Source organism: Nycticebus coucang, chromosome 3 (genome assembly GCF_027406575.1).
Source record: "Nycticebus coucang isolate mNycCou1 chromosome 3, mNycCou1.pri, whole genome shotgun sequence".
Classification (NCBI taxonomy): Eukaryota; Metazoa; Chordata; class Mammalia; order Primates; family Lorisidae; genus Nycticebus; species Nycticebus coucang.
Window position 1 is genome coordinate 51,264,596 of NC_069782.1, and position 18,846 is coordinate 51,283,441.

At 37.2% G+C, this 18,846-nt stretch overlaps 2 protein-coding genes across 4 annotated transcripts in view; one reads left to right on the forward strand and one right to left on the reverse strand.

The window, feature by feature from the left end:
- The window catches only part of LGR5 (leucine rich repeat containing G protein-coupled receptor 5), a 159,288-nt gene that overhangs the window by 47,833 nt on the left and 92,609 nt on the right, over positions 1-18,846 (reverse strand). For 2 of the 3 annotated variants that reach the window (XM_053586671.1, XM_053586670.1), the window contains exon 3: positions 13,745-13,816. The exons of the other annotated variant lie outside the window; for it this stretch is intronic. In XM_053586671.1, the coding sequence (XP_053442646.1) occupies positions 13,745-13,816 (72 nt within the window). The remainder of the gene's footprint in view (positions 1-13,744; positions 13,817-18,846) is intronic. 3 annotated transcript variants of the gene reach the window in all.
- On the forward strand, positions 16,098-17,009 carry LOC128582614 (putative DENN domain-containing protein 10 B). Its single transcript, XM_053586674.1, has one exon. The coding sequence runs from the start codon at positions 16,172-16,174 to the stop codon at positions 16,712-16,714; it is 543 nt and encodes a 180-aa protein (XP_053442649.1). The 5' UTR covers positions 16,098-16,171; the 3' UTR covers positions 16,715-17,009.

The window sequence follows — 18,846 nt, forward strand, 5'->3', positions numbered from 1 at the left end:
CTTAAGAGTTTTTCCCACACTTTCTTCTAAGATTTTTATTATTCATGTCTTAAATCTTTTATTCATCTTGAGTCAATTTTTGTAAGTAGTGAAGATGTGTGTCCGTTTCAGTTTTTTTTACATGTGGTTGTCCAGTCCTCTCAGTACTATTTGTTGAATAGGGATTCTTTTCTCTACTATATGCTTTTGTTTGGTTTATCAAATGGTAAATCAGATGGTAATCAGAGGCTGGTTTCATCCCTTAGTTTTCTATTCTGTTCACATGTCTTTGTGTCTATTTCTGTGCCAATACCATGCTGTTTTATTACTATGGACTTGTAATAATGTAACCTGAAGTCTGGTAGAGACTTTGTTTTTATTAGTAAGAATTGCGTTGGCTATGTGGGCTTTTTTCTGGTTCCATACAAAACGAAGTACTATTTTTTTTCCAGTTCTTCAAAGTATGTTGTTGGTATTTTAATGGCATTACATTGAATCTGTAGATTTCTTTGGGCAGAATATACATTTTAACAATGTTGATTCTTCCCAGCCAGGAGCATGGTAGGTTCTTCCATCTTGTTTATGTCTTCTGCTATTTCTTTTCTTAGAGTTTCATGATTCTTTTTGTAGAATCCTTCACCTCTTTTGTTAGGTATATTCCTACCCTATTTCCCTGAAAATAAGACAGTGTCTTATTTTAAGGTGTGCTCCCAAAGATGTGCTAGGTCTTATTTTCAGGGGACGTCTTATCTTTCCTATAAGTAGGTCTTATTTTCGGAGGATGTCTTATTTTCGGGGAAACAGGGTAGGTATTTTATTTTCTTTGAAGCTACTGTGAAGAGAATTGTCTTTGATTAGCTTCTCAACTTGGATGTTATTGTCATAAACAAAGGCTACTGATTTGTGAACACTGATTTTATACCCTGAGTTGTTACTGTATTTCCTGATCACTTTCAGGAGTTTTGTGGTTGAATCTTTAGTGTTTTCTAAGTATAAGATCATATCATCAGCAAAAAGCAAGAGTTTGACCTCCTCTGCACCCATATGGGTACCCTTTATACCCTTCTCTTGCCTGACTGCACTGGTTAGAACTTCCAGCACTATGTTGAAAAGTGGTGGCAATAAAGGACATCCTTGTCTGGTTCCAGTTCTTAGTGGAAAAGCTTTCAGTTTTACTCCATTCAGTATGATATTAGCTGTGGGTTTGTTGCGAATGGCTTTAATCAGTTTAAGAAATGTGTCACCAATGCCTACATTCTTAAGTGTTCTAATTAGAAAAGGATGCTGAAAATTTTAACAAATACTTTTTCTGCATCTATTGAGAGCATCATATGGTCTTTGTTTTTGCTTCTATTGATATGGTGAATTACAATTATAGATTTGGGTATGTTAAACCAACCTTGCATCACTAGGATGAAGCCTAATTGACTTTGATGTATAAGTTTTTTAATGTGTACCTGTAATCTATTAGCTACAATTTTATTGAGCTACAATTTTATTGAGTATTTTTGCATTAATATTCATTAGCAAAATTGGTGATTAGTTCTACTTTTAGTTGGGTCTTTTCCTGATTTTGGTATCAGGGTGATGTTTGCTTCTTACAATATGTTGGGGAAGGTTCCTTCCTTCTCAATGTTTTAGAATATTTTTTGCAGTACAGGTACAAACTCTTCTTTGAAGGTTTGCTAGAATTCTAGTGTGAAGCCATCTGGTCCAGGTCTTTTTTGTGTTGGAAGATTTTTTATTGTTTCTTCAATCTCAGTCCTTGATATTGGTCTGTTCAAGAGATCTGTTTCTGTCTCGTTAAGTCTAGGGAGAGGATGTGATTCCAGGTAGTGGTCCTTTTCCTCCACATTGTCAAATTTCTGGGCATAGAGTTTCTTGTAGTGGTCAGAGATAATCTCTTGTAGCTCTGTGATATCTGTTGTTATTTCCCTCTTTTCATTTCTGATTGAGGTTGTTAGAGATTTTACTTTCCTATTTCTAGTTAATCTGGCCAAAGGTTTATCAATTTTATTTATCTTTTTGAAGAACCAACTTTTTGTTTCATTAATTTTCTGAATGATTCTTTTGTTTCCAGTTTCATTTATGTCTGAATTAATTTTGGTTATTTCTTTTCTTCTGCTAGGTTTGGGATTGGATTGTTCTTCCATTTCCATTTCCATGGAATTGGATTGGATTGTTCTTCTGCTTCAATCAACCTAATGATAATTCATTAGTTTGTTCATTAGTGCTGTCTGTTTATTGGATGTATGGATTTAACACGATAAATTTCCCCGTTAGGATACTTTTGAGTATCCCTCAGGTTTTGGTGGCTTGTGTCTTTCTTCACTGTTCTTATGATCAAGGAACTTAGTAATTTGCTTCTTTATCTCTTTTGTCATTCAGCCTAAAGTTTTTTAATTTCTATGCCTTTGTGTGAGGATGAAAATTTTTGTTGGAGTTGAGTTCCACCTTTATTGTCTTGTGGTCTGCAAAGACACAAGGTGCAATTTCAATTATATTGATTTTTTTTTTTTTTGAGATAGAGTCTCATTGTGTCACCCTTGGCGGGGTGCTATCGTGTCATAGCTCACAGCAACCTCAAACTCTTGGGCTCAAGAGTTTCTCTTGCGCGATTCTCTTAATTTAGCCTAGCAAGTAGCTGGAACTACAGGTTCCCACCACAATAGTTGGCTATTTTTTTTGTTGTTGTTGTTGCAGTGTTCATTGTTGTTTAGCAGTCCTGAGCTGTGTTTGAACCCACTTGCCTCAGTGTATGTGGCCGGAGCCCTAACCACTGAGCTATGGGCACCAAGCCTCTTTTGATTTTGTTGAGGTTCTATTGGTGTCTTAGGATATGGTCTATTTTGGAGAATGTTTCTTGGGCTGATGAGAAGAATGTCCTTAGCTTTGGGGTGGTATATTCTGTACCTGTCTATTAAGTGCAGTTGTTCTAGTCTCTTGTATCTTTGCTTAGTTTCTGTTTAGGGGATCTGTCCAGCTCTGTAAGAGGGATGTTAAAGTCCCTAGATATTATGGTGTTATAAGATATCATATTGTTCAGGCCAATTTAAGGTCTGTTTCATAAATGGGAGTATTTAAGTTGGGTGCACAAATATTTAGAATTGAAATGTTCTCTTGTTGTAATGTTCCCTGGACCAGTATGAAGTGAGCACATGGCCATATTTTGATAAGAATTAAATTCTTTTTGTGATGTGTTTGTGCTTTTGTGTTCCCAGGTTGAACAGAGTTTTTTCAGAGTACAGGGACTGCAGAATGGAAACACCTGGCAACAATAGAATAATAATATATTCTTGCTAGTGGGGAAATAGCCTGGAAAAAAATTCCCATTAGATTTCTTATATTTTGCTACCTTATTTATTAATTTTACAACACAAATGTTTTCTGCAGCATTTTTTTTTATCCCAGTATTTCATGGTTCATGTAAGCCCGAGGCAGAAGACTATTTTAGGAAAGCAGACATTTTAAAGAAATATTTCTACTTATTAGGTTAACAACTTATATTTGGATTTTAGTAATAATTCTCATCTTTACAATGGAAACTTCTTTTCATTAGTTGGCTAGCTGGGATTCAATTCCAGGAATGTCTAATTCCAAAGCTTAGTGTGCCTTCCAGAGTACCAAAGCAGCATTCTCTTGAAGAATAATTGCTTCTTGCATAAATTCTCAGGTTATGTGATGTATGGTATGGTTAAGAGCATGGCTCTCAAATCTGACTACTTCTTTGTCACTAGTGGTGCAGACTCAGGGAAATAACCCAATTTCTCTGTGGCTGAGTAATCAGCGATCTCACAGGGCCTCTTGGGATGATTCTCAGTGAAAGTTCATAGAACAACAGCTGCCACATGGTAAGCAATTAATAAAGTTTGGCCCTTTTTATACACATTGATAAATTCTTTTTCAGTACTCATGCTTTTGTACTGGATGTGACATTTTATTTATTTTTATTATTGTTTTTTGAGATAGAGTCTTACTTTAGTGCCCTGGGAAGAGTGCTGTGGCGTCACAGCTCACAGCAACCTCAAACTCTTGGGCTTAAGCAGTTCTCTTGTCTCAGCCTCCCAAGTAGCTGGGACTACAGGTGAATACCACAACATCCGGCTATCTTTTTGTTGTTGTTGTAGTTGTCATTGTTGTTTAGCAGGCCTGGGGTGGGTTCAAATCTGCCAGCCTCAGTGTATGTGGCTGGTGCTACTGGTGGTGCTACCACTGAGCTACTGGTGCCACCCTGGATGTGACATTTTAATTAATGAGTCAAAGAGAGAGAAACTGCATGCCAGTGGTTGTCAGACTTTAAGGTTTGTAGGCATCCCCTCCCTGGAGGGCTTGCTAAAGCACAGATTACTGGGCCCACCCCCACGGTGTCTGGTTCAGGAGGTCTGGGTAGGAGCCAGAAAATGTACACTTCTAACAAGCCTCCAGGTGATGCCTGTACTGCTGAGCAAGCATCACACATTGAGAACCACCCGGTACTATGCGAAATATGCATTTAAAATTTTTTAGATTTTACTTTCTTTTAGAGATGGAGTGTTACTATATTGTCCAGGCTGAATTTGAACCCCTGAGCTTAGGGGATCCTCCCACCTCAGCCTCCTGAGTAGCTGGGACTATAAGCAGGGGTGCTGTGATCAGCTATCTAAATATTTCTAATAGAATATTTTCACCTGAACTTGAGGAAGAGCTATACTGGGCTTGGAGATAAGACCTAAATTTTTAGTTTTGGTGAGCAAACCCGCTTGACCTCCATGACCTTTAGCCTTATATCTGTAGTGTGGGAATAATATCTGATTGAGAAGATGTTTGAGGATTAAAATATGAAAGTATTTATAATACTTTTACATATACAAATAAGGCTTATGGATGTATACAAATAGGGCATGAAAAAATTTAGTCATAAAATTTACACTTTTCTCGCCATGCCTGAGATTCTGTTTTCTAAGGAATATAATTACATCATTTGCATACCAATAGTTCTACTCCACTGATTTTATTATGTTAAACTTGGATTGAACTAAAATTTTTTAAGAGTCCTAACAGTATTTGGTTTTTATAAATAAAATTGAGTTTTAGGGAGGTCTCACACTTTGCCAGTTAGGGAATTGGAAGAATTGAAACTTCTGTTCCGTATCTTGCATAACTTACCTACATATTAAAAGTCTAACTTTCTATGTTATTTTCTAGTTTTCTAAGCAATTTCTAACCAATTAGCTAATTTTCAGTTCACAAAAATGTTTTTGAACTGAAAATGAAACTGAAAATGTTTTTGTGAACTGAAAAAGGAATGAATTAATTTTGTGATAAAATTTAAATGATGATAAGATACAGAGAATGGCCTGAATTGATGTTTAAACTTTGTAGGTAATATTGTACTAGTACGAAGGTACCAGTCCTTTGACTTGTCTTTCTATACTTTGTTAACTGAACAGTGGCACTACAAGTGTAGTTTTCCTAAAACATCTAAAAATTTGGAGTAGAGGATAAGAGATATTTAGACAGTTTTCCATTATTGAATAGCTGCGGACTTTATTGGTTGCTTTATATATCTGCCTTCAGAAAATGGAACTTAAATGAGCTTTAATAACTGTAACTTTCAAAGCTACCTCTCAGTGATCTAATTTTTCAATTACTTCTCCCAATAAAACAACAAAATAATAACTTAAAAAAAACAACTTAAGCCTTGTTCTCCCCAAGTAAAGAACTTGTGCTTAATTACTTTCAAATGACAGAATAAGAGCAAGTTATCTCCACTATATCCTGCTAAGTCTCCAGTGAGTTAATTATAATATTCTGTTTTTGTTTAAGATATTCCAAGGTAAGATAAAACAATTAGTACTACAGAGTGCAATTAAAATAGGAAACACTCACAACATGGCTGTCAATTTCTTTTGAGAATGCTACTCATCTAATCCACAGGAGAGAAGCAGAATGAATAGGAAGGTTGGCACTTACCAAGTTCATTTTTATCATTTGCACATGGGCAAGAAAAGAAAATTAAATGCTTTCTCCAGAGACAGAGGATGACTGTGTACTTTCTTAATTTCTTTTCCTGAGAGCTTTAAGGTGTTTACTATTTCATACAACATCCTCAGGCTACTCTATACAAATTTTTGGTTATATATATATATTTTTTAAACCATCAGGGTTATATAAGAAGAGGTACAGTGAAGCAGAGGGGGATGAAATAACTTGTTGAAGTGGTATTTACTGAAAATCAATAGCTCAATTCTTAGGTATTTCTTCTGCCAAGTTGCCCTCTGTGTAGATACCAAGTAACTATCAAGCTCTACCTGGGACTGGGGGAATTCTGCCTAATTTTGACTTTTCTATTGTTAGTTTTACCCATAACCTCCATGTGGCTTTGGTTTAAGTGCTGGGCAGTGGGAGGATGAACCATTACCTGATTGAATAACTTACACAAGAAAATCAATCTTTGTTGAAGATAGCCTGGTTCAGAATTCCATGGAATTTGGTTTTGTGCAATCCAGGAAAAAAATCACTTTTTTTATTAAGGCCAATATTTACAGGGATAGTAATCTTATTTATAAATATTAGTGATCTTTTAGCATTCACCATAATAAGATTTCAGATATAAAACAGCCCTAGGCAAGGACAGCTGTTGCCACCTATACTTTCCATCTTAATAGACTTAGTGATAATCGTAACTATTATATTTCAGTAACATAAGAATAAGACTATTACTCTTATGTTATCATTTCCGTCATGCTACAGTGCAATCAGTGTTTCTTTTCCCCAGACACTTTTGGACTTTGTAGAACATGTGACAGAGTTTCTATGAAGGTAGGGACAGGTCTGTTGTGGTCCACAATTTACTTCTAGCACTGTGGTTCTCTCCCTGTTGGACCCAATGCTCCCTCCAGTAACAAGTGCTTTGCCATGCCTCTTCTACTAGATCTAAATAAAATTTATAAAAATATAGTCTTTCCTGCACACTTCAAAAAAGATCAATACATTGTACTGCCCTAACTATTATAAAGGAAAAATAAAAGTAATTTATAGTAAATTATATGTGCCTCACTCTGTACATGGTTCTCGGATGTGACTACCCCAAGAGACATTTTTATGAATGAGACTTGCTTCTACTTTTAATGGGCAAGGTGATAAAAATAACATGATCAGAAGCTGTTGTGTACAAGAATAAGAACAGGAAAACAGGTATGGTGGATGCTAGAATAAAAGCTAGTGAAGATATGCAATAATAGCACACTGATGTCTGGTGAGAAAGAGAAGGAAATAATTTTATTAAAATAAAGATAACATGCGAAGGCAAATTATGAATGTTGTAGTGGAGAAGACGAAGAAGTGTGACACAAGTGAGTGTGGATGTTCTCCCAAATGAGCGTTTCTTATAGACGGGTACTGTTACAACAATTCCCTATGTTTTAGGACAAGATAGTGTTGAAACATAGAGATGTTTATCCTGTCTCAAAATTACATAACATGTTGAGGCAAGTGTTGATTCGTCACTACTTTAAAAGGCCTAGGAGGGTGGCGTCTATGACTCAAAGAAGGAGGGCGCCAGCCCCATATGCCAGAGGTGGCGAGTTCAAACCCAGCCCCAGCCAAAAACTGCAAAAAAAAAAAAAATAAAATAAAATAAAATAAATAAAAAAAATAAAAAGCCTAGGATAGGCAATGGGAGAATTGAGGCGGAACTGCAAAAAGAAACAGTCACAGAACTCTTTTCACATAAGTTCAGTGGTAGATCTGACTAGGTAGTGAAAAAATAAGAATAAAAAGGCAACAGGCTGGCCACTGTCAAATAAATACATCATTATTTAATCGTCACAACATAAAATCTTGTTCCAAAAATTTTTAAAGGCAATAACTCGAAATATTTATAAAGCAAACTTTGTTAATAAAATTCAATGAGGTCCCTGTGTTTCTTGTTTCTCCACTAATTTAATAATTATTTTTAAGTTCCAAATTTCCACGGTTAAATAGTTTTAACTTGTTTTGTGGACTTTGAGGTAATTTTTCCACTATGCTAAATAATACTATTTCAAACTAAAAATGTGGTTAGAAATCCTACAACACCAGAAATAGACAGGATGTGTAAACTGAGGTAGTTACTCAGTGATTTTGAGAGAAAATATTTATTTCATTTAATTTTTCCTACACAAATTAAGAGGCTTATGCGGCATGTCTTATAAAATCTAGCATAATTGCACATTACCGTGCTATTGATGTATGTTTGGTATGAAGGGACGGTCAGCAGCCAGGCAGGATGAAGGAGAAGTTTTTGCGCTGGGCTGTGCAGTGTGATGCAGGTCCATCAACTACATGCCAATTATGTGCACAGCCAAAGATGCCTCCACCAGTTTTCAAAATACAGGCACATCTCCTGTGGTGAGAACCATGGCTCTCACATTGCTACGGTTTGAATGGTTTTGTCCCCTCCAAAAATTCATGTTGAAACGTAATCCCCAAAAGTGTTGGGAAATGGGGCCCTCTGGGAAGTGCCAGGTGGAGCCTTTCAGGAGCTGTTATTATTAAATTAGTAGGGATCTAAATGAATTTCATTAATGAAATTTGTTTTATAAATATTTTGTATTATTTCCCTAAATTTTTTTTTTTTTGTAGAGACAGAGTCTCACTTTATGGCCCTTGGTAGAGTGCCATGGCATCACACAGCTCACAGCAACCTCCAACTCCTGGGCTTAAGCGATTCTCTTGCCTCAGCCTCCCAAGTAGCTGGGACTACAGGTGCCCGCCACAACGCCTGGCTATTTTTTGGTTGCAGTTTAGCCGGGGCCGGGCTTGAACCCGCCACCCTCGGTATATGGGGCCGGCGCCCTACCGACTGAGCCACAGGCGCCGCCCTTCCTTAAAAATTTTTTAAAGCACAATCATTATGATTGGATTAATGCCATTATAAAAAGGCTTGATGGAAGGAGTTCATTCCTGTTTTACCCTCCCACCTTGAGCAAAGTGAGGACACAGCATTCCTCCCCCCTTGTAGGACCCAGTGTTCAAGGTGCCTTCTTGGAAACAGAACAGTCCTCATAAGATGCTGGCACCTGGGTCTTGGACTTCTCGGCCTCCAAACTGTGAGAAATACATTTCTATTCTTTACAAATTATTTAGTCTGTGGTATCCTATTATAAAAGCGACTAAGACAAACACCAAAATATTTTCAAAATATGACAATTTGAGTCCACTGTTGAGTGTTAATCTTTAAGTCAGCAAAGTAAAGGGAAGAGCGAATGAACACAGCTCCTAGCAGGGTCTTGCTCCTCTTGAAGTCTGCTCATACTGACAGCGATCTAGCTAGATCCCCATATAGTATTCCCTTACTTACATCTTTTCCTTGGCTATTTATCACACCTAAAACATAATAATGTCCACATTTTATTTTTTTGGACATATACCCCTGCAACCAGGACCTGTCTTTCCAGGCTCTTCAAATTCTCTCCAACTTCTCCTGAATGCTTTGAGTACTAACCTGCTTGGGGTTACCCATTCAGCCAGATCTTTCCTGCCCGTGTCTCTGTGTATATTGCCCCATCAATCAGCTCTCTTTTGAGGGGACTAATTTCTAGTTGTGCTTCAAGTTTCAGCTTCTAGGTCAGCTCTCTGGGAAAATCTATCTCCTAGGGAACCCACTTCAGACCATCAGGCTGGACTAAATGCTCCTGAGCCTCTGTAGCACCAGAGGACCTTGCACACATCTCTAGACTCACTTTCCATGAGAGCCCGAAGGGATCTATCTGTCCTGGTTCCTCTATCTTGGTCCTACAATCTGTCACCAGATTATAAGCTCTTCAAGGGCATTAACCATAGTTATTGATCATTGTATTTCCAGCAATTATTTGTTTAATCCCACTTTGAGTATGACACTCACCAGGCTTTGCGGAACCCTTGGCCATACAGAAGACAGGAAACATTGGTGGGTTAGGAGTGGATACAAGAGAGGGTCTGAATACTACATTTCATTTCATGGGTTTTTTTTTTTTCCTGGTGGAAAGTGCACATTGAAATGGTAAGGTTTAGTGATAACCTATGATTTTCATTTTAAAATCAGACTAATGGCAATGCTTTCTGAAGCAGTAAGGGAAATGTGAGGTAGGAAGCACCAAAGTATGTGCAGACACATTCTGGGTAAATCGGGCTGCTGGCTAGTAGAAGCACAGATCAGCTATAAAAGCACACATTTTTTGTTTAATTATAGTAGATAGTCCATTAAAAACATATAGCATTGGTCATATGATATGCAGAAAACGTTGAGAAATCTAGAATTTCTTTGTTCATCTGTCTGAATGAGTCATTCAACAGATATTTACTGAGTGCTTGCTCTGAGTCCTGACTGTTCTAGGAGCTGGAGATATACCTGTGACCAAGGCAGATGACATCTTTGATTTTATGGATCTTTAGGGTATTGTGAGACACAAACATTCAATGATAATATGATGCAATTAGAAATATATAATGGTAAAACTAGAAGATTTAAAAATGTTAAGATAGAAAAAATCATACAAAACTTGAATAAGTTATACATGAGAATTGAAAGATTTAAAATTACAATTCTATATAATATTTATATTATTTAATTTATATGTATTACATGTATTCATGTTGTATATTCATAATTCAAATATAATTATGATGATTGGAAACACACACACTAGTTCATATATCAAATATATATTTTTCTAATTGAATTAAAATAATTGATTATAGTATAATTTATTTAACAAGTTTCTAAAATACTTAGTGGTACATAGCTCAACATTGGAAAGTATCACTCTTTAGTTATCTTATCTAAACTTGATTTAGCTGGGCCAGGTGGCTTACGCTTGTAATCCTAGCTCTCTGGGAGACCGAGGTGGGTGGATCACTTGAGCTCAGGAGTTCAAGAACAGCCTGAGCAAGAGTGAGACCCCATCTCTCCTAAAAATAGAAAAACTATCCAGGCATAGTGGCACATGCCTGTAGTCCCAGCTGTTTGGGAGGCTAAGGCAAGAGGATTGCTGGAGCCCAACAATTTGAGATTGCTGTGAGCTGTGACACCACAGCACTCTACCCTGGGTGACAGAGTGACACTGTGACTCAAAAAAAAAAAAAAAAAAAAAAAATCCAAAACCAAACTTGACTTTTGTGATGCATTTTGAGTGGTTCCAAATATCTTGCTGAGTTTGTGGAGATATATACATTGAAGCTGATACTACAACTCAGAATTTTACCACATAATGAATTAGCATTCGAGTTTGGCAACATGGCAACTTGTTATTAGGCAAAAAAAGTCCAAAGAGGGGAAGAGTGCTGGGAGAATGGGGACTGAAGACCCCATTCTTGGCAAAGGAAAGCACCCCCAGGAAAAGAGGAAAACTAAAAAAGCAAGCTGAGTGAGTCAGAACAAAGAAGTCAGCTGATTTATGTTTAAGCTAGCCATTGTTAGCAAGCTTCTTTCCTTTTCTGAAATACTAGCCTGTTGGGGTCTAGCTTACAAACACCCTGCTGGGTCTGTGAGCACTCTGAGGAGAGTAATGGCCATAGAAGAGATTATGGCAAGTCCTGAGAAAAGATACATCTTCTAGGGCATTTCCTGCTCATTAAACAGGCAAAAGCAGATCCCATTGTGGAGATTTGCTTTTGCCTGGGTCAGAGACCCAGGGAGGAGCTTGAGCTCTGAGATATGGGCAGAAGAGCTTATATCCCTTATTGCAGAGGAAGATGCTCTGTGGTGGTGATGGGAGGAAAATGCCTTCCTCCCATCGATCTCTCAGAGGAGATTAATGCCAGTGGCATTTTACTCTACAGAGAACTAGCAGAACTTAGCACCTCCCTAGAAATCTGTGATCTCAAGCAGGAGGTTCTCCCCATACAAGCCTCACATTTCAGATTATTGAAGGCTACCCTTAAGGTTAATAATAGTAACAATAGGAGCTGATATGATCAATGTGAGAAACTCCTGACATCTTTGTTCCCTCCCTCATCTTACCCTCTAGACTTCCATAAAATCAGAATAGAGCAAATACTCTGGGCCACTGCTGGAATCCCACAACAGGTAATGGACCCCTGAGCTCTTGCTTTTAATTCTACTCTGACTTGCATCTTTCTTTACTGTCATTCTTAACTATATTTCTTCAATAGGTCACCACCAGGTCCCACAGGTCTCAGTCAGTGAACGCTGCTCTCAGGGCAGGACCCCAACAGAAGAGAAGCCAAACCCAATCACTAACTACACTGAACAATGGTTTTGCAGTTGAATTTAACTTTTAACTAAATATTAAATTTAATGAAACTGTTTTTTTAACCTATGTATCCCTCAGGCCACTGAAGTGCAATTTTCACAGAGCAGAAATACATTATTAAATGCTTTTTTAGAGTTAGCAACTCACTTTTATCTCAAAGAAAAGAAATAACATCAGGACTTTTTTTTTAATCAGGACTTTTTTTCTGAGATAAAGTCCCTCTTGTCTGACTTCTAACTTGCAGTATCTATTTTCTCTATCTCAGGTGACTTTTTTTTTTTTCCTACACAGAACAAACTGAGAGAAAATGAAGCCTTGAGTCCCAGAAGAAGGAAGTGTTCAATGATGTTTTCTGATAAACATATTGAGAAGTTTGACATTAGATAGTAAGAAAACCTATGTTTACGATTTTCAGTGAATTACCATTTCTTTTTTTTTTTTTTGAGACAGAGTCTAACTAGGTTGCCCTCAGTAGAGTGCTGTGACACCATAGCTCACAGCAATCTCAAACTCTTGGGCTTAAGTGATTCTCTTGCCTCAGCCTCCCAAGTAGCTAGGATTAGAGGTGCCCACCACAACACCTGCTAGTTTTTTAGAGATGGGCTCTTGCTCTTGCTCAGGCTGATCTCGAACTCCTGAGCTCAGGCAGTCCATCCTCCTTGGCCTCCCTGAGTAAACAGGGTATATTCTTAACTGATTGTGACTTAGTGCATCGACAGGAAACAAACTTCAAAACCGATTTGAAGCTGCAATCTCATTATGTTAGCCTCATAGTGATTTATAGTCCTGACTCAGTGATCAAAATGCTTTTCAATACACGGTTTCCAATTTTATACTACAAAGGCAAAGGAAAATACATTTGACCCTTGAATGACACAGGTTTGAACTTTAAATTAGAATTTTCTTCCACTTCTGCTACTCCTGAGACAGCAAGACCAACCTTCCTCTTCCTCAGCCTGTTCAACATGAAAATGACAAGGATGAAGACTGTCTTGGTGACCCACCTCCACTTAATGAAGAGCAAATATATGTTTTTTTTCTTACGACTTCCTTATTAACATTTCCTTTTTTTCTAGCATACTGTATTGGAAGAACACATATAACAAAGAAAATATGTGTCAGTCAACTGTTCTGCTATCTCCAAGGTTTTTGGTCAACTGTAAGCTATTACCAGTTAATTTTGGACGAGAGTCAAAATTTGGAGAAACCCATATTTTCGATTGTGTGGGGGTTGGCTCCTCTAATTCCAAAGTTATTCAGGGTCAATTGTACTCTTCTAAAAGTTTGAGTTGGTAAAGTGGTTATTTAAGATGCAGACAATTTTAGATATTAAAGTTAGAAGAGAATTTTTTTCACATGCAAATTTAGTCATACATGTATAATATGGTTCTCTGGAGTCAACGAAGGCAGACTTGAAGTTAGATGAATTAGCCCATGGATTTATATAGTTTATAAGAGGGACTCAATCTTTGTAAGTTAAAGTTGTAAAATCACAGCAGCCATTTGACACTAAAATCAGAAATAGATCCAATAACACTTGGTTTACTTACAGAACTTTAAGACTATGAAGGCCAGCGAATGCTCCCTTGGGAATGTACGTCAGAGCGTTTCCGGCAAGACGTCTGTGGATGTCAACGGGAAGGACGGAGTGAGCACAGTTCTCTTCACATGGAATTCATTTGATTGTTAAATAATGCAGTACAGCTATGTTCAAACCACAAATGCCAAAAGCAACTACAGAGAATTTTGGCTTGTTGTATTTTGCTAAATATTTCTATACGTTTCTAATGAAAATGTTGACAGACATCCCTAAAAAGAAATGTCATAACTTACCTATTTTACTATAAATCATTTGCTAGCTTACATTATATACACAACTGTTCTTTAAACAACTGTTGAAGCAAATATAATACCATTTAATCACTTGCAAAAAACTGTCATGTCAAAATGTGGCTGTCATATGATTTTTACAACTATTCTTTACAAGCATGAATAAATCAGACAATCAAATGTAAGAATATGTCTATTGCAATTATACCACAAAATATCAGCTTTCTTATGAAACTTGTCAAATAAGAATGCAGACTATTGCAATCAATTTTGTCTAAAGTCTACCACAAAAAGATAGAGTAGCTTAATTAATTTAACAAGTTTTAATGAAGTATAATATCTTTAAAAAATGGAAACAAAGAAAGTTTAGTATGGAAGACATTAACATGGGTAATTTTAATGGAAAGTTTTGACATCATTAACTGTCAAACTTATAAAGTTTCCTTGATAGTATCTAAGTGAAGACAGAGGAGTTGGAAAATATGCCAAAAGACCCACCTGGTGTGTGCATAGACCGGCGGAGGCAGTGCCTTTTTGGCAGCCACATCAAAGACATAAGCTCAGGTGTCAGAGGGTTCCATAAAACAGAAAACCCAAGGACAAAATTTGACTCAGCACATTGAGGTGCTGATCATATCTCAGAATGGTGAGCAGAACTGGGAATCAAGATGCCCTGTCTTTGCTTTATGGAGGTGGGGGTTCAGGAGTAAGGGGGGAGTTGGTGCATTTGACAGGAGCTTACTCCTGAAGGGCCTAACAGCCTCAGATTTACACTTTTGATATTACCTTCAAAGGAGAGATAATTCAGTTATGGAGACCCATTGACTGCACTGAAATAAGCCATTCATCATGTGTTAAACGCACACCCTGCCACTGGTCCACACCACGGATGATGCATCATCACTGAATATTTATTCCTTTGTTTTAAAATTTCAGAGTAATATGAGGGTACAAAAGATTAGATTACAATGTTTGTGTTTGTTAGGTAAAGTCCCTTTTGGGGGATTGGGGGTCAGGGAGTCCCAGTTCCCCGAACCCAGTTGACCTGATTGATTACTCAGCTGAGCTTGAAAATTGAACAGAGGCAGGGGGATATGGGAAAGCAAAAGTGAGTGGAGACTGAAAATAAAGCTGAAGCTGCACAGGCAGTGTGGACAGAAGGCTAAAGTGACCTAAGAATGAGGGTAACAAAGAGAGATTTTATTTAGGGAAAACAAAGGAAAGTTCAGAGCACTTCCAAAGGGAGTTGGAAGTGGGTGCCTCTCACAGAGGAGAAGAGGAGAGAGAGGGAAACTCAAAGGCTGTGCAGGGTATAAATACTCTCTCCATTTGAAATTGGTTGCAAATCTTTCATTGGCTTCTCTGCTCCTCCAAGCAGTATTGCCCTTTCCAATATATTGGTCATTGGTTACCTAGGTTACTTCATACCCACATTCTTTTCATTTTATTTTATTTTTACATATACATGTATTTATTAGGTTTCCATTTTTTTTTGCCTTCACAAAAATTAAAAAGACTTAAAATTTAGTAACAATGTTTAAGATAAGGACTAGAAGCAAAAACCTCGTAATGAATGAACGAACGAACATAAATACAGTCAGAAAAGAAATCAGACAATTGCTACATTGAAATATTAAGCAATAATAATAATGCAAAGAAACCGAGCGGCGCGCGCTGCGGCTGAGGCGGCTGACACTCAGCTTATGCTCGGAGTCGGGCTGATCGAAAATGGAGAAGTTCTATGGGTGTGGTGTTATCCTTCTACGACAGCCACGCTAAGAAATCTGCTGCTGCGAAAATGCTGCCTTATGGATGAAAACAAACTTTTCCATCCCTTTGTCTTTGGTCAGTATAGAAGGACATGGTTTTATATCGCAACAATTGAAGTTCCAGATTCTTCAGTTTTGAAAAAGGTGACTCATTTTTCTATTGTTCTGACCGCCAAAGATTTTTACCCAGAGAAATATGCCGCCTTCACTAGGATATTGTGTAGAATATACCTGAAACATGGGAGCCCAGTTAAAATGATGGAGAGTTATATTGCAGTTCTCACAAAGGGGATATGTCAGAGTGAAGAAAATGGCTCTTTCCTTTGCAAGGACTGTGATGCTTAAAAGGCATATCTTGCTGGATCTATCAAAGCACTGATGCTAAAGAAAAGAATTGTCGTCTATCACCCTAAAATAGAAGCCGTCCAGGAGTTTACCAGGACTCTGCCTGCCCTGGTGTGGCATCGACAGGACTGGACCATTCTTCACTCCTGTGTGCACCTCAGCGCAGATGAGCTGGAAGCCCTGCAGATGTGCACAGGTTACGTCGCTGGGTTTGTAGACTTGGAGGTAAGCAACAGACCAGACCTCTACGATGTGTTTGTGAATCTGGCGGATAGTGAAATTACCATTGCTCCACTTGCAAAAGAGGCCATGACAATGGGCAAATTGCACAAAGAAATCGGTCAGCTAATTGTTCAGTCTGGAGAAGATCCGGAGAAATCAGACAACCAGGTTATACAGGATATTGCCCTAAAAACCAGAGAAATCTTAGCCAACCTAGCACTGTTTTCAGAAGTTTCGGAAGATGGAGAAAAGCGAGTCCTCAATTTGGAGGCACTAAAGCAGAAACGATTTCCACCAGCAACAGAAAACTTCCTTTATCATCTAGCAGTAGCCAAACAGATGCTGAAAATCTGACTCTGCCAGAATGTGTTCCTGACGACTGATAGAAAACCCTTTCACTCTGTCCATTAACTATGTAAAATACTGAAAGTAACAGAGAAACGTTATATTTTTAATGATTTGACCTTAAAAACATTGAAGCACATGAAAACGCTTCCTCTGATTTTCTCCTAGCTGATACAGTTTCCTGCCCACTGTTGGTGTTGGACAAAATGCTGTAACTACTATATATAACATTACAAAATGGCCCAGTGTCCTGGAATAAGAAAAAAAGCTGCGAAGTTCTTGTGCAAATCACCATGAATGAGAAAGCCTTCCTTATCATAAGTTCTGGTTTGTCTCATGGTATAGCCATAAACTAATGGTTTACTTTCAGAAAGCTGCCTGAAATTTTGCTTTGTATTCTTCTAGGAAGAACTTAAATTCCTTCTGAGGAACTCTACTTTCTGAGCCAAACTACTAAGTTTTCTACAGAACTATCTAAGAAGATCATTCAAAAGATCTTGTAATTGCACTTTCATAAAAAAGTTTTTTCCTGGCCTTTGAAGATTTTGCCTATATTGTGCATAGATTTTATACTTCAGTAGACCGCTGTAATAATCCATATTTATACTGTCGCAGAAGTAAACATTTGGCAAACTTAAGCCAATTAATACTCCTTAGTTTACCCAGTTGCTAATAATATTCTTTTGAAAAAAAAAATGCCAGTCCTTACATGGTAAAATGGGAAGCCCATTTTGAATATAAATGTCTGTAGGACTAAAACAGTGACATTATGGTAAGGGAGTTTAAGAGTTAACTTCTTACAGGGGCCAAAACCAGAAAATGTCTTCAGACAACTTTGGTGAAGCAATGTGGCCACTTCTTTTCAGTTGTGACGTACCTTTTTCATCATTGGAGACTTTAAAATTGCCAAGTAAGCATGGAGGTCTAAATTATGTACTCCTTATTTTATTATGTATGTTCGTATTAATTATGAAAGATTATTTTTTACTTAGTACTTTTGTCCTTAGAAATCTTACCTGGAAACATGTCTGTAAAAAATTTGTCTCTATTAGGTCTTTAATTTTTTTTAGTATTAGATATTTGTTAAGTAAAAATAAAAAAAAATAATGCAAAGAAAGTAACATTCACATTGTCAAATAAGAGTATGTCTATTACAGAATGCTTTGACTCTGAGATTCAGTATGGCGTCATCAGTTAACTTCTTATTTTTTTTTAAGTCTCAAAAAATAGACAACTAATATTTATAAATAAAAGTAAAAGATAATTTCGAAAAACAGATCATGCCAAATTTTATAGACAATAGAAAAAGAAGAAATACTTCGAAATCATTCTACTTGATCTGGGTACACCTGATATTAAAATTGGAGAAAATATATTATTATAAAGGGGAAATTACAAACATGTCACTTTTATACATGAGGATGCAATATCCTAAACAACATATTAACAAGTTGAATTAAAAAATTAATGTTTAAGTAATGTGCTTTGGTCAAAATTAAATCCAATTTATGTGAGAGTTAGTCACTATTTTCTTTTCTTTTTTTTTTTTCCTTTTCCTTTCCCTCACCCCTCATATCCACATTCTTATAACCTCCAGACTTCCTGTTTCAGCAGACAAGGTTTTGCTGCCTGGTCCTGGAACCTCCTTTCTTTGTGCTCCTTCTCCATCCCTGTTGTAGTTGTGCCCCTCACCCAGAGGTGTGCTGTATACCCTTACATTGTGCCTGTTAGGTGGTGTACACCAATCCCCCTCCCTTCTCCTCCCCTCAACTTGAATTAAGTTGAACCTTTCTCTGTGTGGGGCTGTATTAGTTTGTCTACTGACTTTATTGAGTACATTGGATACTTGGCTTTTCCATTCTTGTGATACTTTACTAAGTAGAATGTGTTTCACCTCCATCCAGGTTAATACAAAAGATGTAAAGTCTGCATCTTTTTATGGTTGAATAGTGTTCCATGGTACACATGTACCACAGGTTATGAATCCATTTAAGGGTTGATGGGCACTTGGGTTATTTCCAATCAGTGAATATTTAAATATAAATATTGCAATTATCATATGAATGGACTTCTAAGCAGTATTTGTGGTATGTTTATTAAAAGCATTATTTGCCCAACCCAAATTAAATAAAATCGAAATA